Source organism: Microcaecilia unicolor, chromosome 2 (genome assembly GCF_901765095.1).
Source record: "Microcaecilia unicolor chromosome 2, aMicUni1.1, whole genome shotgun sequence".
In the NCBI taxonomy this organism is placed as follows: Eukaryota; Metazoa; Chordata; class Amphibia; order Gymnophiona; family Siphonopidae; genus Microcaecilia; species Microcaecilia unicolor.
The window spans coordinates 225271510-225296896 of NC_044032.1; the positions used below are offsets into that span (position 1 = coordinate 225271510).

The 25387-nt window shown below is 43.4% G+C and overlaps 1 protein-coding gene across 1 annotated transcript in view; it reads right to left on the bottom strand.

Annotated features, from left to right (window-relative positions):
- Positions 1-21014: 21014 nt before the first annotated feature.
- The window catches only part of LOC115463333 (thioredoxin-like), a 64044-nt gene continuing 59671 nt past the window's right edge, over positions 21015-25387 (bottom strand). The window contains exons 4-5 of the mRNA XM_030193740.1: positions 21252-21320; positions 21015-21134 (exon numbers count right to left, since the gene is read on the bottom strand). Coding sequence (XP_030049600.1) covers positions 21063-21134; positions 21252-21320 — 141 coding nt within the window. The 3' untranslated portion in view covers positions 21015-21062. The remainder of the gene's footprint in view (positions 21135-21251; positions 21321-25387) is intronic.

Here is a 25387-nt window from a genome sequence, read left to right on the forward strand (position 1 = left end):
TTGCTTTAGCCACAGCTGATTGTCAAGCGAAGGTACAGCACCAACTCAGGCAGGCAAGAGGGAAGGGATGGTGCAAGAATTACTGAAACAGAAGCTGCATGTACTGCTGGGTGTATAGTTATACACTACAGCGTGTCTCTTCCCGTATGCTTATTATACAAACCAATTTGATTCAGTTGGCTTGTCAGTGGGTTAGCCAGCAAGACACATTAATATCTTTGTTTAGAGACTGACTTTTTTTTTTTTTGTTTGTTTGTTACATTTGTACCCTGCACTTTCCCACTCATGGCAGGCTCAATGTGGTAGGCAACGGAGGGTTAAGTGACTTGCCCAGAGTCACAAGGAGCTGCCTGTGCCTGAAGTGGGAATTGAACTCAGTTCCTCAGGACCAAAGTCCACCACCCTAACCACTAGGCCACTCCTCCACTCAGCTATTGAAGTAGACAGTCTCTAGTGTTATTGATTCAATTCAGAAGTATGACCTGGATCTAAGAAATGTAAACTGCTTTGGTTGTATCACAGATCTATGACCCTTTACAGTGACTTTGCTAATATGTAACATACTGCTGTGTCATTCAGCCAACACCAAAGACACCACACCTTGCCATGGGCATATTGTACATTGCGAGTCTTGTTTTGATTGTAGTACAAAAAAAAAGACATTTTTATTCATGGCACTAGTGGTTAGGGTGGTGGACTTTGGTCCTGGGGAACTGAGGAACTGAGTTCAATTCCCACTTCAGGCACAGGCAGCTCCTTGTGACTCTGGGCAAGTCACTTAACCCTCCATTGCCCCATGTAAGCCGCATTGAGCCTGCCATGAGTGGGAAAAGCGTGGGATACAAATATAACAAAAAATAAAATAGCTTATAGAACACTATAGAAAAATTAGAAGAGGGACAGTACCAGTGCATCTTTTCTAGCAAAAAAGGTGATGGTACTCAAATGCTAGGCCACCCTTCACGGGTGGGGTGATCACTGAAGGATCCACCCCACAATAGCCAGGCACCCCTGCAACCAGTCACAGAACCTACGACAAGGCAGAATTGGTGTGTAGAGCCCGAGCTCTTTCATTAAAACTTGGGGTCCTTGGGTCAACTTTAGCAGACAATGGAAAAGGTGCCGGTACTCAGTACCCCCAAGTACCCTCACAAAAAACAGCCCTGGACAGTACCATTATGAGCTGTGTATCTTTTAAGATTTCTGCACACACACTGCAAAAACCCTTTAAAATAAGGCTCTTGGGATTACAGGAGAAGACCATACATTTCATTTATTACCATTTATATACTACTCTTATCCAGAGCGGAGTACAAAATAAACATACATAATTATAATTAAACATAGCAATTACTAACAATACACAAGGAAATAAGAAAAACAATACAAACAGACTTATCACTGCACTCTGTCCTTACTATATCAAAGTTAATTTGTAACTTGCATCAAAAAATGCTGTTTCAACAATTTTTTTTTAAATAATCCTGAGTTCTTACCTGGGAGTTTATTCCATTCTCTTGGGCCTGCTACAGAAAAAAATCCTCCTCCTGGTACATTTCAATTGAGAAAGTCAAAAGTCAGGCACCTCCAATGTACAGGAATTTTCAGAACGAAGTGTCCACTTTGGATGATATCAATGAAGACAATCCAATAAATACTGGGATGACTCGTGACATATGCATTGATGAACCATCACAATAAGCTTGAACTTAATTCTATCTTGCACAGAGAACCATTGCAACCGCTGAAGAAAAGGGGTAATGTGTTCATACTTAGACAAACCATATAGCAAATGAACTGTAGAATTAATCAGAACTTGCAATGCTTGAATGCATACGGCAGACAATTCAACATAACAAATACTGCAATAATCTAAACCTGACAGAATTAAACTCTGCAAGACCTGTCAAAAATCATATTGAGGAATGATCAGACGTAATTTACTAAGCAAACACAACTTAAAAAATGACTTATGCACCACAGATTGAAACTGAGCTAAAAAAGACAATGTAATATCAAAACGTACCCCCAAATTCTTTATCACAGAAGAACTCATAATTGTGGTATCAGATACTACAATCTCAGAAGGGAAATGAGCAGTAGAATCATTCAGTAGCCAACAAAATCTCAGTTCATCAAGTCTGTAAAACTACAATGGAGCACAATGGAAAAGGAATCTAGGGCCATGCCAACATGGTAAGCAGGGTAAGCACCGCAGGGGGGCGCCGACCTCTGGAGGGCGCCACCGCAGTGCTTACCCTTGCCGCTTACCTCAGCTCTGCGCCGTCCTGAGGGCTTTAAATCTTTTACCTCCAACGGTCGCAGCAGCTGAGCAGCGTCAGTGAAAGCGCTGCCGACATCTCCAGCCTTCCCTTCGCGCTTGTTTGTTGGTTCTCTCAGTGTCCCGCCCTCCCCTCGCAAGGAAATGAGGTCAGAAGAAGGCGGGACACTGAGGGAACAAACGAGCGAGCGCGAAGGGAAGGCTGGAGACGTCGGCAGCGCTTTCACTGACGCTGCTCAGCTGCTGCGCCCATCGGAGGTAAAAGATTTAAAGCCCCCAGGGCGGTGCGGAGCTGAGGTAAGGGAAGGGCAGAGAGGGACATGGATGGGAGAGCAGGGCCCAGGGAGAGGAGAAATTGCTGGAAATGGAGGGGAGGGGAGAGAGGAGAATTGCTGGATATGGATGGAGGAGGAAAGGGCAGAGAGGGACATGGATGGATATGGATGGGAGGGCAGGGCCCAGGGAGAGAGGAGAAATTGCTGGAAATGGAGGGGAGGGGAGAGAGGAGAATTGCTGGATATGGATGGGGGAGGAAGGGCAGAGAGGGACATGGATGGGAGGGCAGGGCCCAGGGAGAGGAGAAATTGCTGGAAATGGAGGGGAGGGGAGAGAGGAGAATTGCTGGCTATGGATGGAGGAGGGAAGGGCAGAGAGGGACATGGATGGACATGGATGGGAGGACAGGGCCCAGGGAGAGGAGAAATTGCTGGAAATGGAGGGGAGAGAGGAGAATTGTTGGACATGGATGGAGGGAAGGGAAGAGAAGACAGAGGAAGGAGATGCACATGAAGGGAAGGGAGAGAGAGAGAGATAAGAAATGCTGGGCATGGATGGAGGGGATGGAAGAGAGAGGAAGGGGATGAAATGAGGGAAAAGGAAGAGAGGAGAAAAACTGCACATGGATGGAGAAAATTGGCAGAAGCTGGATTCACTGGACAGTCAAGTCTGTGGAGGACCCAGCTTTTACTTATGGATATAGAGCAAGAAATGAAGAAGAAAGGAGGAAAGTAAAGAAATAAATGGAAAGGAAGCCCTGGAAACGGAGTTAAGAGGACAGATAGCAGCAGAATCAGATACTGGGCCAGCATGATCAGAAAAAGAAAGTCACCAGACAACAAAGGTAGAAAAAAAATCATTTTATTTTCATTTTAGCGTTTGGAATATGTTCAATTTACATCTGCTATCTTATTCTGCAATGTATAGCAATTAGTTTCTAAGAATATTGCTGACAATTCCTGTCAGTGTGGCAAGTGGTGAGCGATCATTTTCACGGTTAAAAATCATAAAAAATTATTTGCGATCAAGCATTTCGCAAGAAAGGCTTGTAAGACTTGCCATGATTGCTATTGAGAATGATATATGTGCCCAGTTAGATATCAAAGATGTAATTACTAATTTCGTGAACATGAAAGCACGAAAAGCTAAGTGGTTGTAAACCCTCTGTTGAGCAATCCCACAAAGATGCACTCCATCTTTCAGCTCCTATTTCCTTTGCATCTTGTGCCACACGGGGGGAGGGGGGCGCCAACTGATAGTCTGCAGGGGGGCACCAGAGACCCTAGGCACGGCCCTGAAGGAATCAACAAAATATATTCAGAAAGAAAAGGCTGTACAAAGTGTATTCATATTATCCCCACAAGCTGATACTTGAAATACAAGAGAAAATGAAAATATTATTGTTGGAGGCTGATAGGACAGATATTGTAGAATGACAATTTGAAGCTGCATGCGCAACTTAGAAGGAAATGTTAAGAAGTATTTTAAAAATTAATTTTCTAAATTTTATGTATTTATGTATGTATTTGGATTTATTAACTCTCTTTATGAAGAGATTCACCCAAGGCAGTAAAATGATTGAAAGAATTGATTGGGCAAGAGAGTGAATAGCTCAAAAGACAAACTAATGACGAGACGGTAAAACAGTTTATTTCACGTCACAGAAAACGTATATTAAAAAGAAAACAATAACATGGAGACCTGTTCAAAGGAAAACATAACAATGGGGTTGTTAAAGTGTTATAAGAGTTCTAGGGTAAGAAACATAAGAAGGGAAATGAAAGATATTTTGAGAAATCTCAGAAAGATTTATGTTATGAATGATTCCTCCAAATATGTTCCATCTAACATCGACTTAGGAGAGAACTATATGGGAATGGCTCTTAAAATCTGAAGTAATATATCTTTAGAATTGTAGATGGCATCTTCCCATGTGATTTTTCAATGGGTGTTGAAGGCCTGAAAAATATTTTATGTAATCTGTTGAAATTTGATTGTATTCATTGTACTGCAAATTCATTCTGTGTCAGTATTTGTTTTATTTTATTTTTGCTGGACCTCTGCACTGAACCTGGCAAAATCAAACAAAACATAAGATGTGCCATATTGGGTTACACCAACCAAAGGTTCACCAAGTCTAGTATCCTGTCTCTGGCAGTGACCAATCCAAATCATATGCACCCTGTAAAATCTCAAGGAGTAAATCAATTCCTCGTTGTTGCTATCCAGAAATGAATGGCAACTGTTGCAAACCTACATGACTATTAATGAGTTATGACTTTTGGCTCCAAGCGCTTGTCTGAACCCTTTCTAAACTCAGCTGTGCTAACTGCCTTGCCCAGATCTTCTGACAACAAAGTCCACAGCTTAATTGTATCCTAATTGGAAAAAATACTTTAATTTATTGTATAAGTGCTATTAGTTTCAGTACCATTTGAAAGCATAAACAGTAGACTTCTATTACACTTCCTCTCAGTTGTTTTATCTTTAAACTAAAGAGCCCTATAATCCATTATCACTTACTGGCACGAGAATTGCTGTGACCAAAAAATGAATTAATCTCACAGCCTGTTACTGACAGTTGATTGTTCTAGTTGGATAGAAGAATGCATGTGTTGCCCAATAGGGAATTGTATAGATGCTGGTGGAAAGAGACATAGTAAAGTGTCTCAGTAGGGTGGTAGGGGCTATGTGGGTGGAAGGGCAAAAGGGTTTGTATGGGGTGTGTGTATGAGTAGTATGGTGTGTATATTTGTGGCTCTAGAGAGAGTGTAGGTGTGTATATGTGAAGATCTAAGAATAGTATGACTTGGGGATGTGTGGAGTTTAGGGGGTGTGGGTTTATGTTTGCAGCTGTAATAGGTGTTCTCTCCACACCTCCCCCTATGCACTGTTCTCTGCCCCTCACTTCTTCAACCTGCTATCCCTCCTTGTAATTTCCCTTCTATCCCCCTGCCTCTTGCAGTTTCTCACTCCTTTTCTCTCTTCCCCTTACACTCTGTCACTTTCCCCTTGAAATCTCCCCTCCTTTGGCTACCTTCCACCCTTGCACCCTCTTGCATCATTCCTCTCTCTTACCTTTTTTCCCTCACCTCTCTTTTCCTTCTCCCCACCAAAAATCCTATTACCTTATTTGGCTGTTGGATCACTTCCTTCATTATTGCCATGGCTTCTGTCTTCTTCTTGTGCTGGCGGGGGTCCAGTCTCTTTGGCATCCTGGCACACTAAAGATTACACTTTTGTCTTTTTTCCTTTGTTTGTTTGTTTTGTTTTTTTTATTTTTACTTATTTTGTGTGTTGCAGGATTTGGGGATCTGCAACACTGACAGTCAAGAAATGGATGTATTAGATATTAGAAAAATCTGATGTGGATTCTGCAGTTCCTGCAACATTGCTTCTAACTTTGGCTTAGAGTTCAGCTCCTTGTGACTCTGGGCAAGTCACTTAACCCTCCATTGCCCCATGTAAGCCGCATTGAGCCTACCATGAGTGGGAAAGCGTGGGGTACAAATGTAACAAAAAAAATAAAATAAAATAGTGATGATGTCACAGCCATGGCTGTGAGTCCATGTCCCAACTCACCTTGTCTTCTGGTGGTCAGGCTCCATGGCATCTCCAGGCCATTGTCGTTCTCTACCACCAGACTGGATCTCTGGCGCAGTGGTCCCTGACATTCTCACGGTCTGCTGCTCTGTTCCCACATGGTGCTGGCTAACACCAGTTTTCCTTGGCACACGTGCGCAGGATGTTCTTTTGAAGAAGCCGTTTTCATGAATGCCGGGGGACACGCAGCAGATCACTTCCAGGTGGGGGCATATTTTAGAAAACCTCTGACTCTCCGCTAGTGCTTTTGAAATGAGGTTGCCTTGTCTGGCTCCAGTCATCCTTGCCTGCCTTGTCATCAGTCAAGCCTAGCCTTGTCCAGCTCCAGCTTCAGCCTTGCCTGTCCTTGGCTCCAGCCCTGCCAGTCTCCAGCTCCAGCTCTGCCTGTCTCCAGCTCCAGCCTTGCCGAGCCCCAGCCCCAGCCTTGCTTGTCTTGTCTTCAGCCAGTCTTGCCTGCCTTTTCCACAGCCTGCCTTGCCTGTCTCTAGTCCGAGCTGGCCTTGCCTAATTCTTCACCTAGTGCTGTGCCTAGTCCGAGTGACTCGCCTGCCACTGGCCAGTGCCCAGAAGCAGCCCAAGGGCTCACTTACCTGAGTTCATGACAGATTGCGAAGGCCACAAGCTCAGATGAGTCACCCGCTTTACGGCTTCTCCAGCACCTGGCTTTACAGCTTTAGAATTTGTCTGGTTCTGTGTAAGACCTGGCTTCTCACATGGATCAATTCCAGCAACTTGCGTGGGTTGTGCAAGCTCTGATCGATCACCTGGATCACCAGATATCTGCAGCACCCCAGGCCTTGGCCTCTTCCCCTCCAGGTCTTGCTTCAGTTCTTGCATCCACAGTGCCAGGTATTCATCTCGTGGGTCCCCTGAGAAACTATGGGAACCCTATGGACTGTAGGGGGTTCATCAGTCAGTGTCAGATCATCTTTGAGCTCCAAGTTAGAGACTTCTCCTTCGATAGGGCACGAGTGGCCTACATTATTTCCCTGTTGTTTGGCCAAGCCTTGGCATAGTCATCTCCACTCTGGGAATGGGATGACCTAGTGTGCAACGGCCTCCACAGTTTCCCGGGACAGTTCAAGAGTGTTTTCGAAGAGCCTGGGAAAATCACAGATTGAAGCAGGGTACACGGACCCTTGGTAATTATGTTACATAATTCCGCACCTCAGCTTCAGCATTGAGTTGAAATAATGAAAGTCTGGTTGCAACCTTCTAGCAGGGGTTGGCACCCCAAATGAAAGATGAGCTGGTTGGATGAGACCTCCCTACTGCTCTGAATGACCTTATCGGTCTCTGTAATATGATTAATATCTGGTTCCAGGAGCACGCTCAGGAACAGCACTCTCCAGAGAAGACGACTTTGAACGTGCCTAGTTACTAGTACCTTCCACATACTCCCAAGCTGAAGGAAGGTTCCCCCCTCCCCCCTCATCTTGAAGAACCCATGAAGGTGAACTGCTCTCCTATCTCTCCAGGAGAAGCAGAGGCGCCGGACATTGAATCTTTCCCTGTATTGTGATGAGAAAGGACATTATGCATTAAAATGTCCCAACAAGTCTGGTTCTTCCAGCCTAGTTCTGGCTGGGGGGGGCAGTGCTGGATGTCCCCCCACCAGGGGCTTCTAGTACTCTATTTCTAATATTGGCAGTGCTTGATGTAGACCAAGGAGAGAGAAATGTTGAGGTTTTCCTGGATTCTGGAGCACGCAGAAACTTCATTGATGAAGCCCTTGTCCAGTGTTTCAACATTCCTACCCAAAATTAGCCCAGAACCATTCCAGTCTCTTCAGTTTATGGGAATATTTAAGAACATCTCAAAACCAGTCCTGCTATGCCTATGCATAGGTAACCACAAGGAGAACATTGCTCCAGGCATCCGCAAAGTCCATTGTCTTAGGGTTGCCCTGGCTATAGAAACACAACCTGACATTGGACTGGGAGAGGGAAGAAATCACCACTTAGAGTGATGCATGCGATCAACATTGCTTGAACTCCGAGACATCTACTGTCACCCTATCCACTGCTAGCATTCCGATGATCTACCCCGGGCCAGTGGGGTTCTAGCCAAGATCTGCCAACTGAGACAAGTCCTCTGCATCAGGAGAACAAAGATGCCACAGATCTCCTACTGGGAGGGAGGCTTCTTCAGAGTAAATCTTGTTCGTTGTTAGCATCCAAGTTCCAGGTCATGATGAGGGGCCTACCAAAGAAACTCCCAGAACAGCCTACTTCTTGTACTGTGTCCGAAGAACGGGACCATGGGTTCATGGCCCAGGACACCTGTGATTCCAGGAAGGCCTACGGTTCCGAGAACAACTTGTGGAAGTCCGTTATCCTCCAGCAGATTTCTTTGGATATGTCCTCATAAATCCAAGTCTAGATGCCAGGAGGGAGGGGCTTTGGGGAGGAGATACTGTCATGATCGTTACCATGTGTCTGTGTCCCGACTCACCTTGTCTTCTGGTGGTTGGGCTCTGTGGCATCTCCAGGCCATTGGCATTCTTTCCCGTCAGGCCAGATTGCTGGCACAGTGGTCCCCGGTGCTCTTGCAGTCCGCTTCTCCATTCCCACATGGCACTGGCTAACACCAGTTTTCCTAGGCATGCACGCATGATGTTCTTTTGAAGGGGCTGCCTTCAGGAATACCAGTGACACGCTGCAGATCACTTCCAGGTGGGGGTATATTTTAGGGAGCCCCTGACTCTCCTCTAATGCCTTTGCAACAAGGTCGCCTTGCTTTGCCTTTGTTGCCTCATCTGGCTCCAAGCATGCCTGCCTTGTCTTCAGCCAAGCCTAGCTTTGCACATCTCCAGCCCTGCTTGTCTCCAGCTCCAGTTTTGCCGGGCCCCAGCCTTGCTTGTCTTGTCTCCAGCATGCCTTGTCAGCCTTACCTGTCTCCAATCCGAGCCGTCCTTGCCTAGTTCTTCACCTAGTGCTGTGCCTAGTCCGAGTGACTTGCTTGCTGCTAGCCGGTGCCTGGAGGCAGCCTAAGGGCTCACCTTCCCTGAGTTCATGACAGATGAGTTGTTGCATCTAGTCTTTAAATGTTATGCTATTTGTATTTTGAATTGCTTTATAAAGATTTTTCCTGATGTATCCAGAGAATCTCAGAAAAGAAGGAAACAATTTCAGTTTTTAAGGCCTGAGGTACTCAATTGAGTGCTCTTTTCTTTCTTAAAAATCTGTGTAAATGCATTGTTAAATATCATTCTGTTAAATATGCATTCTTGAACCTGCCCTGCTTATATCTTTTTTAACAGCAAGAGGACCATGGAAGTTTCAATGTTAAGCCCCTACCTCTCTGCGATTATAAGATCATTAGAACTGATGTGGGAGAGGCTCCTGGCCAGTTAAACACTGATGAGTGAGTCAGCCGCCAATATTCAGTGGCAATTAACCAGTTAGTACTACTGAATACTGCTAACCAGCTATCCCTAATCAGCTAGGTTAGGGGTGGGCTGGGAATATCAGGGTTTAGGGTGTGGCTGAAGCAACTTGTAAGTCACATCACCACGGGCTGAATATTGACCCCCTCAGGAGATAGTGTTTTCCTTAATTCTGTCTTTGGAGGCTCAAAGTAATTTCCCACTAACGCCTTTTTCCAAGGGTACCTACTCTTGCATATGTAATTGGGAATTTTATAGTAGAAGGTCCATGATATAGACACCAGGGCTTAAACCAAGCACCATAGATACTCTATGTTTTGGGACATGTACATTCTGAGTATTTTTTAGAGAACAAACTTTTTTTGCCCAGTTTTGGTTTTGGCTGAAAGACTAAGGCCATGGTTTCAGTTTCAGCCAAAAGTGACTGTGTGTTTTCGGCAGAAGCTGAAAATTTGTGATTTATCCTGTTTGCCTCATCCCCCTCCCCTCCAAAACAGGAGCTGCCTCTCCTCCCTGCCCAACTGTAGGTGCTCCCTTCAGGCCTATCTTATAATCCCTAGCAGTCTAGGCGTGTAGTCAGGGTAGGAGTGGTCCCAAGGAGGTTTTATGACAGGAGATGGCATGAGCCTATTTGGCCCATTATCTGGGCTGAAACCAGTGGGCGGAGCTTGTCAGCATATTGGTTCATCCAAAACAATAGCAAATTTGTGAGGTTTATATTTATTAAACCTCCTAGGTTTTGCATTCTCTCTGTTAGAAGAGGATTGGGGGGGGATGTAAGGAGTTAAGGGGGTTGGGGAGCTTGAGGGGGTCTGTGAAGGGGGACGGGGTTAATGTTTTTGTCAGTGCTCCAGAGCAGTAAAAGGTAAACAAAGGATATTGCGGGATCCTTCCGGATCCTATTAGTAAACCTATAAAAGCTCACTTTTTTGTTCCACAATCGTTGAGATGCAGATGTTTTACATGCATTCCCCTTTTGTTTTGTTTTATTTTTAATACCTTCAGATGTTTATAATGCTGTGGACTATTTTCCTGGACTCTCCTGCTATTCTGTAGCATTCTTGTACTCCTTAAAAGTCAATTTTGGTGAGCCTTCTTTGTTATTTGCAATGCTGTATTGTGGATTTCAGTGCTGCGCTATATGCCTTTATTTTAATCTCAAAAAACAGCGACAGCAGCAACCCATGGCCTGGGTGCCTCTGTTTATCCCAGGATTAGACTCCAACCGCCCAATGCAAAGCAATTTAACTGGGCAGGAAAGGCTCCTGCCTGGTTAAATCACTTGTGGTGAAGGCTGAATATTGACCGGCAAGTTTACATCTTCCATTCTCTCTCCACGACTTTGCTCTTTGTCTCGCACACAGAACTCCCTGGAAGCCTTTTGCCGGTCTATGACAGCTTTTTTATTTATTTGAAAGATTCCCATATGTAGTTCCTCTGTGTACATCCCTATGCTGCACAAGCTGACATGTTTCAAAATATAACTAAGATAAAACACTGCACAACAATGTGGATGCAGCAGCTGATTGTTTTGGACATACCAAGCTGGCGGCTGCTAGGGAAATGGGCTTCAGCTTTTTAACATGAAGCCATCTCCTATCATTAAACCTCCTTGAGTGATCCCCAGTCACTCCTGGCCATGCTGCCTCTGCTGTCAAAATGGCTGCTGTGACCTCTAGTGGTACTCTTGTGAGACTGCAGCAAGAGGTCACAGCAGCCATTTTGAGAGTACAGCTGACACAGGCAACAGCAACTGGGGTTTACTCCAACCTGGAATATACCTCTAGACCACCAGAGATTGTAAGATAGTTGGAGGGGGGGGGGGGGCTACTCCTTGCATTGTGTGTGTGTAGAGTGCGCCAAATCAATCCTTTTGATACAAAAGTTTAGCAGGAACGTAAGTCTGTAAATTTGGGATGATAAGCTCCTTAGGAATTAGATTGTCTGTTGAGATATGACAGCAGCTGTCACTCCAAATATGGTGCAGTCAGCCATTGTAAAAGCACTGTGGCTTTTAGTTTGTTTTCATTAGCTGAGGTCCATGCATGTGGAGGGTATTTTGCTTGGATACTATTTGGGTGATCCTAAAGAATTTCCAGACTCTGTTGGGTATGATGAAGATGCAGTGTTTTAATCAAACTCATGGTGTGCAGAAGTTAGATTTTATAAGAGAGGAACCTGCAATGATTGTTTTCAAGTACAAGTATTGGTCAGCTTACAGTATTAGTAGGGAAATGACATTACAATGAAATGAAGTTTATATATTAGAAAATAATTTGGCAAATCTATTGCTCTTGATTGTAATTTTTCAGAGCATATAGTCCTCGCAATCAGTGACATCAATATGCTTTTTTATTCTGGATTGTGTATCAGGCTGGTAGACCACTGTCTGGACTCCTTTACCCTATTGTAGTAAGAATCATATCATGCTTGTCCTAATCAGTTTTATAAGTAAATACAAAATTAGAAACATCTCAATGCTACTTTCTCTTGCTACATGTGCACCGTTAGGGTAAGCACACAAAGCTAGCAATCATGATTTTTTTTCCACATTCTCCCAAAGTTCCTGTCAGAGAGGATATTTAACTACATCTGCATTGATTTGGGAACCTAAATATGCCAGACTTGTTGAGAAGACCTTGTTAAAATGGCTCTCCCTATTGTCAGCCTTTGCTTGCAGTTGCTGGGATTGGAGGGTAATAATCTCCAGTAGGTTTAGCAGAGGGCTACTGAATACAAGCTCTGAGGGCCTCATTGGTTCACATTCACACAACCAATCTTTAGTTTTCATTTTCGGTTTCAGCTTTTTGGTTTCGGTTGGCCTTAGTCCGTGGTATGTAGCCTGGGATGCACAGAGAGAAGAAGAGGAATCTGAGAAATGGTCCGTGAAGATGCAAGAGCTGGTTCACCCAACAATGAAAAGATTTTTTTTTCTGATTTTAAAAAGAGATTTTAAAAAGTGTTCTTTAAGTTGTCATAAATTGCTTTCAATATATGCTTTTTGAATCTGTTGTGTGTACTTTTAAATTGGGGACTTCACCATGATGAAAGGGAAATGGGACTTGATATACAGCCTTTCTGGGGTTTTTGCAACTAAATTCAAAGTGGTTTACATATATTCAGGTACTTATTTTATACCAGGGGCAATGGAGGGTTAAGTGACTTGCCCAGTCACAAGGAGCTGCAGTGAGAATTGAACTCAGTTCCCCAGGATCAAAGTCCAATGCACTAACCACTAGGCTACTCCTCCACTAGCAGCATTCCATGTAGAAGCCCACCCTTGCAGATCAGCAATGTGGCCGCGCAGGCTTCTTTTTCTGTGAGTCTGACGTCCTGCACGTATGTGCAGGACGTCAGACTCACAGAAACAGAAGCCCGCGTGGCCACATTGCTGATCTGCAAGGGCAGGCTTCTACATGGAATGTTGCTAGTGGAATAGCTGATAAACATAAACCAGGACTCAAAAGCCACCTACTGCGAGTAAGTGTAGTAATAAACAGTTATTTCACCCGTATGTGATCAATAATTTTTATGTGTAGAGTACCCTCAGATATAAACCACCGTGACTGCAGTCAATAATGCTGCTACAACGTGGCATAGCACTTCTTTAATTGGGTAACTCCTACTATATTTTTTTGGGTAAAGAGCAACCTCTCTGCTCATATTTTTTTGCATCCCAATCACCACAGTGCTATAAAATCACTTATTCATTTGTTTAAAAGATTACATATACTAGGTGAAAAAAACTGTACACTTATCTCGTGAGTTCTTGCCTCTCTGGCAGAACTGTGTTGCCTTGCTGAAACAATTAGCAATTGCCTTCCCCTGGATCCGCCCGACTCCGCGGGGTTTCAAAACAATTTCCTCAGGGACAAAGGGTTAAGGCTACATAAATCGCTTCTTCTTCTTTATTCTGTCTCAAGCAATCCACAAAACAAGGCAAAACCTGCTTTTACCTTGTGGCTTATAAAGCATCTGCGTCCATGTGAAATCGGAGATCACGTCACTTTTTTCTTTTTTCAACTAGCTTTATGCAAACAGTTACAAAGCTAGCAAACAGACGAAATACCAACAGATGTAGAAGAGCTTTGCAGATCAAATTATGGTGTTCCATTCAACATTGTCATTAAGTCCCAAAGGGTTGATTGTTTTTAAAGTGAAGATCCACCACTGTTCCCGTCTAATCAATGCCGTAGTCCGGTCCATATTATTTGTTAACTTTCCATAATATTTTTTTGGAACAGCCATGCATTGCTTATACTCGAGGAAAAAATCTTAGGGACCGATTAGTACATACCTCTATTACACATAATAACTTGTGCATAGAGGGAGGTATTCACCAACCTTGCGGCTCTTGCCAATTTTGTAGTCAAACTCATTCTATGACACAGTGGACTCATCCTCAAACGTTAAGGACATTTCTACTAAGACACAGCACGACCTGCACTACATCTTTTGTAGTTTACATTATTGAGTGCCCCTGCCACTTGTTCTATGTGGGGCGCACTATTAGACATATGAGGGTAAGACTGATAGAACATAAAAGCAGATTATCTACAAAAACCATGACAGCTCCTCTGGTTCCACATTGTGAACAATTTAAACATACATTTGCAGATCTACGGTGGTTTATTATTGACCATATTCCTGCTTGGACAAATAATATGGACCGGACTACGGCATTGATTAGACGGGAACAGTGGTGGATCTTCACTTTAAAAACAATCAACCCTTTGGGACTTAATGACAATGTTGAATGGAACACCATAATTTGATCTGCAAAGCTCTTCTACATCTGTTGGTATTTCGTCTGTTTGCTAGCTTTGTAACTGTTTGCATAAAGCTAGTTGAAAAAAGAAAAAAGTGACGTGATCTCCGATTTCACATGGACGCAGATGCTTTATAAGCCACAAGGTAAAAGCAGGTTTTGCCTTGTTTTGTGGATTGCTTCAGACAGAATAAAGAAGAAGAAGCGATTTATGTAGCCTTAACCCTTTGTCCCTGAGGAAATTGTTTTGAAACCCCGCGGAGTCGGGCGGATCCAGGGGAAGGCAATTGCTAATTGTTTCAGCAAGGCAACACAGTTCTGCCAGAGAGGCAAGAACTCACGAGATAAGTGTACAGTTTTTTTCACCTAGTATATGTAATCTTTTAAACAAATGAATAAGTGATTTTATAGCACTGTGGTGATTGGGATGCAAAAAAATATAAGCAGAGGTTGCTCTTTACCCAAAAAAATATAGTAGGAGTTACCCAATGAAAGAAGTGCTATGCCACGTTGTAGCAGCATTATTGACTGCAGTCACGGTGGTTTATATCTGAGGGTACTCTACACATAAAAATTATTGATCACATACGGGTGAAATAACTGTTTATTACTACACTTACTCGCAGTAGGTGGCTTTTGAGTCCTGGTTTGTGTTTATTAGCAGTTGAATGTTACCAGAGACATTGATATTGTGAACTCGTTTTCTGCTAGTGGAATAGCAACATTCCATGTAGAATCTCCAATAGTAGCAACAGAATCTCAATAGTAGCAACATTCCATCTAGAATCTCCAATAGTAGCAACAGAATCTCAACATTACATTTAGAATCTCAAATAGGGAAAGGGAAATGATATACTGCCTTTCTGAGGTTTTTTGCAACTACATTCAAAGTGGTTTACATATATTCAGGTACTTATTTTATACCAGGGGCAATGGAGGGTTAAGTGACTTGCCCAGAGTCACAAGGAGCTGCAGTGAGAATTGAACTCAGTTCCCCAGGATCAAAGTCCAATGCACTAACCACTAGGCTACTCCTCCAGCAAACTATTTATCTCACAGCACACAACAGCATGAACATTTATTTCTAAGTTGAGTGGACTTTTGCAGTTTCATGAAAATCATCTGGTCAAGGCCTTAAAGCCTCCTCCTGTCTATCAGGACCCAATTACTGAGATAAATAAATTCATTTTTGTATTCCCATGGGGCTAGCAGCCCAAGCACTCCTCCAATGAACCTGGACTACTTATATCCAAAGAGATAGAACAATAGATATATATAGGCATTTTACCCATCATTACCATAGATTTTATTTCTGTCAACAATGAATTGCACAGTGGGCACCTTTTTTCCATGAGTTCTTCAATGAGATTTTTTTTCCCCATTATTAGTTCACCCCTCCTCCTTTGAGCTTCCAGCTCTATCAGAACCAGCCTCTGTTTCAGCTATGGCATGATGAATTCCCGGGGTTCTCCCCAACACTATCCTTTAAGTCTTCCAACTCCAATACTTCAATGCACTTATGCTCCTTTAGCCACTGTAGGGAAAGCTTTTGGCCAGTGAGCACAGAACACCAGAGCCTGGTACAACCTAAGGCTGGCCAGATGTTATCACTGAGTAATGACAGAGAGGCATATTTTCAAAGCACTTTGGGAGGCTAAGTTCCATAGGTTTCTATGGAACTTTGGGAGGCTAAGTGCTTTGAAAATGAGCCTCTCAGAGTCTCCCTCTTCCCCAGGAGCTGTGAACATTGCCTCTGCACATCCCCAGCCAACCTAGAGAATAGAAGATCTGACCTGGGAATTGAGCCCAGTTCCGCCATATGACAATATGCAACACTGCAATGAACTAGAAGCCCAGCCTCAATACGATATGCTGTAAGGAACACCGTTATGTCAAAATTAAGCCTATAAACTAAGGGCTAGATTTACTAAAGTGAGTTACTGTGTTAATGCACACTAATGAAGTTAACAACCATTATTAATAAATAAGCACGTTAGTATGTGTTAGTGCGCAATAGTGCCTTTTAGTAAATCTGGCCCTAAATCAGGGACCATAGAATCAATCCAGACACCACAGTGTTCAAAGGAATCAGTTTTTGAAATTACCTCAGATGTGTTAGTGTTGGCTTTAAAAAGCCATACCAATGGAGCTCTCTTAGTACAGGTACTTCTTCTAGATTAGACATTTCAGCCCCCTTTGCTTTTGTCCAGTGTCTCATAACCGCACTATGCTACACATCACTCTTCAAGAACACCTTGCCTGGTTACAATTGAAAGAACCCACCGATGTTGACTAAAGGTTCACTCAATAACAACCAAGGCAACAAAGGGCACGAATGTTTTGTCTGTCAGACTGCTGTAAGATGTCCAAATGTTGGCCAAAATTGCTCTACAGTTCCCAGCTAGCTAAGAGTACAGGGCAGTTTCTATAGAGTCCATGGTCATTCTCCAGGTCAAATATGCTTCTGGGCTTAGTGGAAAAGTCCAGCAAATATCTATTTTAAAAAATTTCTGTAATGTAATTCTCTGAAATATTCAATAAAAATAAATAAATAAAATAACTCTCAAACATTCACCAGACCTCAAATATTTGATATCATTCGCCCTTTTCAGGCCTGGCAGATTTTGATGTGATGTTTTGTGGAAGTCTGTATACCACAATATAGAAATCTAGAAGCTAATCAAAAGTACAAATATAACAGAACCACTGAGTGCTTATATACAGAGAGATTAAGTGTGAATTTATGGACTATTATAGAGTTTTAAGGTTCAGTAGGCTTGAATACCTTTCTTTGTGGTGATGCAGTGAACTACAAGCTCATGTGCTGAAAACAGCTATCAAACTATGGCTCTTATAGGCTGATGATCAAAGGCAAACGCGGGCGGCTAAAAGTCATTAGTGCCAGACTAGTGCCCGCGTTTGCCTTCGCCCTATGATCAGAGCTGGAGAGCACGTCTAACAACTAGCTCACCAACTCTGAGTGCAAGTAGTATGCAAATGCATGCTAAACAAGGCATTAGGTATTTCTCCCCATTGCTCAGCGGGCAGCGTGCCAAACATTGACACTGCTCCCAGGGCAAACCCTAAGCCAGCTCAGAGTTGGCAATAGGGTTTGCGGAGCATTAGGGAGGAATGGACAGCCCTGTCCAGCATGCATTTGCATGCTTGCAGGCCACCCCTCCCCCCCCAGAAAAGGGGCTGGAGGTCTGATGGATCTACAGCCCCCCCCCCCCATGCAAAACAGTTTCCCTGGTGGCCTAGTGCTCCCCCGAGCCCACCCCCATTCCTCCTGTGAGTGCCGTCTTCAAAATGGTGGTGCCCTGCCTGGTGCATCCTGGCGAGACTTCAATACCATATAAGGGAGAAACTCCATTATATGGTACTAAAGCCCTGCTCTGTGCATCCCAGGATGCACTGAGAGGGCAGGGCACCACCATTTTGAAAGTGGCCCTCACAGGAGGGTGTGCTACTCCCTCCTCCTGCTTTACAAAGGCACAGGGGGGGACACTAGCCCACCAGGGCAGGTGGGGGTGGTGCCAACTGGGTCACTATGGAAACTGTTTTGCGGGGGGGGGGGGGGGCTGGGGCCCACCAGCCTCCAGTCCCTTGTAACCAGGTGGAAGGGGGGAGGTCCACTGGACCTCCAACCCCTTGTGTGCGGGGGTGATTAGGGTGGTCTGGAGGTCCACCGGATCTCCAGCCCTTTGTATTACTCTGTTTGACAGGTCTGGGCTTTCTTTTTTTTTGACAGCCTGGACCTATCAAACGACTTCTGCGGGAGGATTGTGCCCTAATAGCACAACTAAATTTGCAGTTCTGGTTATTGGGTTTTTTTTCCCTGTGCTGTTCTGGTGCTAATTTTACAGTGCTGTTTGGAATAGCATGGGGTTTTTGATCATCTGCCATTTAGTACTTTATTCAGACATGATTTTTCCATTCTCTAATAGGGAAACATTTTGTTGGACAAGGCCCTTAATCTCTAATAAAGTGGCTCATATTTGAACTAGAGACCATGGACAGTATGAGCCAGGTGGGGCACTTGCTCAGGGCACCAAAGTCAAGGGTGCTAAAAGCCAGCCTCATTTGCTCAGCCTTCACAGTAGTGACAGCATCTTCCTTTCTTCTTACAATCCTTAACTCAGGGCATCACAACCCCTTGAACTGGCCCTGTTAGTGACCATGAAAGGAAAAATCATGTAAATATAGACCCTCGGTACTCAGCCGGCGGCGGTCAGCGTTTTTTAAACGCTGATCGCCGGCTACATTCTCCCCTGATATTCAGTGCTGGGCCATGTCTGGGCATCGGCACTGAAAACTGGAGGATAGTTTTGGGCAGGCTGGGCACCTGGCACCTATGCGGGCCTAGCCGATATTCAGCCAGGGCTGAATAATTGGGCCAGCCAGCCTGCATAGCATTTTTTTTCCTTTTCTTTAAAACCCCTAAGCCCCCTCCACCGATGTCCCCTCTTTTCCTTCCCCCTCCAAGCCCGTATCAACACCTCCTCCCCCCCACCAGCTGTGCAGGCAGGCCCTCCTCCCAAGTCTACCAGTATCCCTGGTGGTCCTGATGGGTCGTTGGGAGCAGGAGCTCCTGCTCCTTGCGGCACTTCTCTAAAATGGCTGCCATGACTTCTCACAGCAGCTCACGGTACTGTAGTACTGAGCTGCTGCGAGAGGTCGCAGCAGCCATTTTAGAGAAGTGCCGCAAGGGGCAGAAGCTCCTGCTCCCAACGACCCATCAGGACCACCAGGGACACAGGTGAAGAGCCTGCCTGCATGGCTGGGGGATGGGGTCTTGATGTGGGCTGGGAGGGGGGAGGGAAAGAGGGGACATTGGCGGGGGGGGGGGGGGGGGGGGGTTCAGGGGGCTTGGTGTTCTGCTCCCCTGGCAGCCTTACACTAGTTTTATAGTCTAGCTCTAAAATGTGTTTAATGCTTTTACTGTTATTCTCACTTCTAAGGATTTTCACTGCTGCAGTCACTAACTGCAAATATATATGAGCAATGCATTATGTGTAATGTACTCTGAACATGTACTGCATCCGCCCCTGCTTGTTTGTATAAAGTTTGTTACTAGTTGTCTATTCTCCTGCAAAGGCCTCCTCCCTTTCTCAGTCAAGATTGATTCCTTTGTTTACCTACTGTCATTTCCTGATTATTCCTACTATCTTTGTCCTGATGGGTCAGCTAGGGTATGACCTTTCTCTCCAATTGAGGACTGCCCTCTAGGACCACCCCTGCTACCTGGTCTCAGGTTCTTTCCCTATTGGTCCTTTTACCTCACCCTCCCTGGGCTTGTGTGTGCCGTTTCTTGACCTCCCTGTCTCCACAAGGCAGACAGACATTCTCCACCTTGCCTCGGATAGCACATGTCCTCTTGCTCTCCTGCAGTGAACTCTTCTTTTTATCACCACTCATTCAGCATCCCATCTCTGAACCACTTTCATTCACCTATCAGCTCTCCCACCTCTGCCATAAATCTTCTTTCTCTTCAAATTTTCATCTTCACCTTCTGTTACAGCTCTCGGAACTACGAAGTCTCTTGCATCGGGACAGTAACTTCTGAGAATCTACTAACTGTGAGTAAATTGGCTACATTTATTCAATAAAAGTTTCAGAAAAGGATAAAAGACTTCTGGTGCTTGCTTGCATGCCGAGGTTATACCATCTGGTTATTTTAGTATATATCTGCCTTAAGATATTACGCTTTAAGAGACCAGAAACACTCGGGGGCTTTAAAAAAAAGAAAAAAAGTATGCAGGTTCCAGACCGATATTCAGAGCTGGCACCTGCATAGATAAGCAGCCTTATTTAGGACAGCTCGTGAGCTGTCTAAAATGAAGCCACTTAGCGATTTGAGTGCCGACACTGAATTCTGCCGGCACCTGCATAACCTGGAATTCCTACCCAGTGCCGCCCTTGACCTGCCCACTTTTTGTTTGGGTGGTCTCAGGGGATATTCAGTGGCACTGTCTGGTTCAGTGCTCCCGAATATCCCTGGTTAGGTGGCGGGAAGCTATTTAAGTGGGTAGGAGAGGCTCCTGCACACTTAAATTGCTTTGAAAATCGGCCTCAATTTTTTTTTGTCAGAGATCCAGTCTCCCCAATATTCAAAATGATTTAACTGGTCAGCGACGGCCACTGACCAGTTAAATCACAGATAACCTGTTATTTCGGCTGAAAATTTGCACTTAGTGCACAACCGCAAGCTGGCTATCTTGGAGATGTTTCCAGGGTAGGTAAAAGTTATTCCAGGGAAGGTTAGCACATAGACAGGACCGCATAAATAGCTGTCCTATCTTTATACACTAGCCAATTCCTAGTTAGTGCTGAATATCAGCTTAACCGTGCATGCGCTAGCTGGCTAGTAAAAACCCAGATATTCAATGCCACTCACCAGAAATGGCCCAGCATTGAATATCGAGGGTCAGCGCCGGCAGCAGGTGATCACCTTGCTGCCCGCCGCTGGCTGAATATCGGGGCCAATTTATTTAATTTCAATTCAATGACTCAGACAGAATGGACATCAACAACATTGTAAGACAACAAATAGGTTTATCAGAGCACACTAATTGCGTTTTATTAAACTCATTCTAACACTGTTTCCTAAACGTACAAGTAGCCAGTACAGGATGCATAATTGAGGGGTGGCAACATGTAGTCACAGCGTTGGAAAAACAGAGTTTACACTATTAAGGTAGACACCAAAACTGACAGTTTATTGACATCATATCATTTCAGAATTGTCAACCTCTTGACTTGTTCCTAGTAAGACTTTGGAGCAGATAATCTTTATTTCCTCCAGCAAAACAATCAACCTGCAGGAAAGCAAAGTGAAAGCAATATTACTTGTTGCTATTAAAAAAAACATACACAAAACTCAAAATGCTATTTTACGGAAAAAATAAGCTAAATCGGTAGCATGCACACCATACCTCTTCGCTGTTCCTGAAGTAATAGAATGCTGGTAAGCCTGTGATCCGGAATTTTTCAACAAAATCGTCCTACAGTCAAGACAGAAAAAATATTGCATAAAGTCAGAAGCACTATTTATTTGTCTTATCTATTTCCTCAAGCTCTAGTCAGGTTTAGTATACCGATACTCAAAATGAAGAAAAAGTATCAGGTTTGAAGATCTAATGACTGATCTCTAAACTGAATTGTTACGCTATCTAGTTCCAGTAATTAGGCTACATTTCTATGCCACAGATTAAAGTACCAAAGCAATGCACCCCTAAGCACACTAGGACAAGCTATGAAACCAACAATTAGTGCAATCAAGTTCTATGCTGTGTTGGTAGTGCATGATTACTTAAAGGGATCATCAGAAAACAGTAATAGCCCTAATGGCAGCTATTTTCAGTATGAATAAGGGTAAAGGATCAAGGATTTGGTACATCGCCTTTCTGTGAGTACAACCAACGCGGTTTTTACATGTATTATATGCAGGTACTTCTCTGTCCCTAGTGGGCTCACAATTTAAGTTTTGTACCTGGGGCAATGGAGGGTTAACTGACTTGCCCAGGGTCACAGGGAGCTGCAGTGGGAATCCAGTCCAGTTCCCCTGGTGCTCAACCTACTGCATTAACCATTAGGCTACTTATTTTCAACTCATCGGTCCCAAACATAGTGCAATCAAAGTCCATAAATACATCATTTATTTACAGTTTTCATGCTCTCCATTTTGTGCATACATCAATTGTCAAAAACAGTTTTCTGCATTAGAAAAACCGGAAGAAACACCAACCCACTGTTACTGTTTTCCGATGGTCCCTTTCAATAATTGTGCACTACCAGAACAACACAGGACTTGATTGCACAGATTAAAGCACAGCAACTCAAGAGAACTTTGCTTCAACAGAATTACATTTCGCTACCTGGATTCACAATATGGGCAGTGCAGACTTCCTATAAAAGGAAACTTGTCCGATTTTACCTCATCTGTTTAATAATTATTCTTAAGTATAAAAACTCAAAAATTTAAACAAGATAGTACAAATCAAAAGTCTGGAGCAATGATTAGAAAACTAAAGTGAAATGTGCGAAATGATCAGGCATAAAGCAGAGTAAAGATGTTGGGAAAAGGCAAACAAGAAGAATGTTTTAAAGTGGCAAAGCGCGTGAAAAGGAGCAAAGAGTCAAAAGTGAAGATAAAATAACTGATAACATGTTAATTTATAGCCCCTGGGAAGTAATTTTTATTATACACCAGCATTATAGAGGTACCTCTCTGGATGTATTATGAGAACTCATCTACAGTTTTTCAATGGAAGCCCATGGGGAAAATACTTTCTTTCAAAAAGTAGTGTTTCAAGTCTGATTTTATCTGCTATACCACCTTCCAGACAAGCCATCAAGACGGTTTACATTGCAAATAATAATACATATTAGAAAAAAAAAAGAAAAGAAAAGAAAAGGAGAACAGAATGAAAGTTACATATCATAAGAGAGGAAAAAGAGGATAAATAGAGAACTGCGTTATCATGCCAGCAAACCCAACACATTGGCAACTGCTCCCCCAATGATTGCCCCGCTGAGCAGGGTGTCATTATACCTCAAAAGAATTTTGAAAAAAATAGGTCTGTTGATGGGAAGCTGTTATACGCAGGGATGGGAGGGAGTTCCACAATGTAGGGCTGGTGCCTTGAATCCCTGAAAGTGTCGAGGAAAATTTGACAGAAAGAAGGGACTACTAGAAGGTTCTGTTGTGAGGAGTGAAGTGCATGCGAACTGGAACATGGAATCAGATAACAAGAAAAGAAAAGTGGGTGACCCATGTGATAAATTTTGTGGACCAGTGTCAGAATTTTATAAATGATGCATAATTCTACGGGTAGTCGGTGTTCCACTTTTAAAAGCGGGGTAACATTATCAAATGTTTGGACACCAGTGATTAGCTTCTCAGCTATATTCTGCATAAGTTGCAGATGTTCAAGTTCTTTATGGCACAGTTCTTTGAACAGCGCATTACAGTAATCTAAGAGATTACTATGGGATTCGAAGGCCCTTAGGCTCCAGACGATGACAACTTGAGTGAATCTGGTGCAGCTTACAAAAACATTTTTCAATAACTGAGGAAATATCTATAATCACTCCTAGGACTTTTGTGGAGTCAGTAAAATGAATTTTAGTACAAAAAATAATAGATTCTAGGGGTTTAGTTTTTGTGTTTCTGACAAACAGCTCTGCCTTAGTCTTACTGAGATTCAATTGTAGCTGGCTGTTTCACAACCAGTCGAAAATAGTTGGCAATTTGGAGTCAAATGTTGCAAGGTCCTGGGTCTGGCTTGAATCCAGGACAGAATACTAGTACAGTATGAAATATAAAGAATCCTTAAAAAACATATATAAAAATATGATGCAATTGTGCACATTTTTATCTATGTTTTTTTAGGATTCTTTATATTTCATACTTTGCCACTTGGTATTGTATTTGGTGGAGAACAGGAGTATATACTTTTTGAATTTCTCAGATACTAGTGATTGAATCCAGGACAGCCAGGATCTGGGTGTCCTAAGCATAAATAAAGGGGGTCAATTCTATTATCTGTGTGAGAGTTGCTAATGAGGCCAGAAGAATGTTGAACAAGGTGGGAGCCAGAAGAGAATCCTGAGGTACACAAGTAAGTATAAAGGTGTCAGAAATACTGTCTAGCCTTGAGATGTGGTATGAGATAAGACTGGAACCACTGCAAAGCAACATCAATTATCCCTATATTTCCTAATGTTTCCAGTAAAATTTGATGGTCTATGAGGTCAAAGGCAGCTGAGAGGTCCAGAAATAGGAGAAGCACAGTTTTATTGTGATCCAGGGCAACCTGAAAAGTAAATAACATGCATTCAGTGCTATAGTGTCTATGAAAGTTGATCTGGTTGGGATGTAGGACATGTGACTGATCAATGAATGTAGTAAGATGATCCAGGACAATAGATTCTGCTATCTTAGAAAGAAAAGGAAGGTTTCCAATGGGATGGTAGTTAGAGACGGTGGCCCTAGAAGTGTGAGGATCTTTCTGGCATGGCCTGATCACTGTGGTTTTCCAAGTGGGAAGAACACCACCTTCCATAAGACTCTTGGAGACCATGGTAAAGATATATGGATTCAAGATGTCATCAAGGATCCTGTGGAGCCATTGTGGTCCCGACTGCCTTTGTTGTCTGTAAAGCTGTATGAGGGGTGGGCGGATTAAAGGCAGCCTGAGAACTACTCAGAAATGAGAGTCAAAAGGAGCTTTGAGCCTGAGCTTAAAAGAAGGCAGCGACAGTGATGATAATGTTTGCTCTGTTAATGTTGATCACAAAATAAATTGTAAACTGCTGATGGGAAATCTAGTGGAAGACTCAAGACTGATTTGTCTGTAAAGTTCCTTAGTATTCTGTGTAATTTATCTACATTAGGGGCTCTTTTTGTTTACAATAGTAATGCCTTTTTGATGTATAAATATATTTTTGTAGATGTATACTATATGGTTGCATTTATACTAAAGATCTTGGGCCCAATATTCTAACTGCAGGAGATAGCCCAGCCAACTCCCATGGTCAGTGCCAAGCCTGGATATTCAATGTCTGGTCGTTTCCAGTGACCAGAACTGAATATTTGGTTTAGTGGAGGAGTGGCCTAGTGGTTAGGGTGGTGGACTCTGGTCCTGGGGAACTGAGATCAATTCCCATTTCAGGCACAGGCAGCTCCTTATGACTCTGGGCAAGTCACTTAACCCTCCATTGCCCCATGTAAGCCACATTGAGCCTGCCATGAGTGGGAAAGCGCGGGGTACAAATGTTACAAAAAAAATAAATTTTGGGCCAGTTTGTATATAACCAGACGTTGATATTCAGTGCCAAAAATATTCCACTTATTGACACGGCCATATTTGACCGCCAAACATAGCTGGCCAGACAATGAATATCAGCACTGACTGGCTATGTCACGCAACATAGCTGGTCATCCAGCTAGCCGCTAAGCGCTAATATTCAGCCAAGATAGCCAGCTAACTCGCATTAAATATTAGCAGGCTAAGAACCATTTAACCAGCTAGGTGAGCTTGTGTCTTGCATTTATTTTTCTATTTCT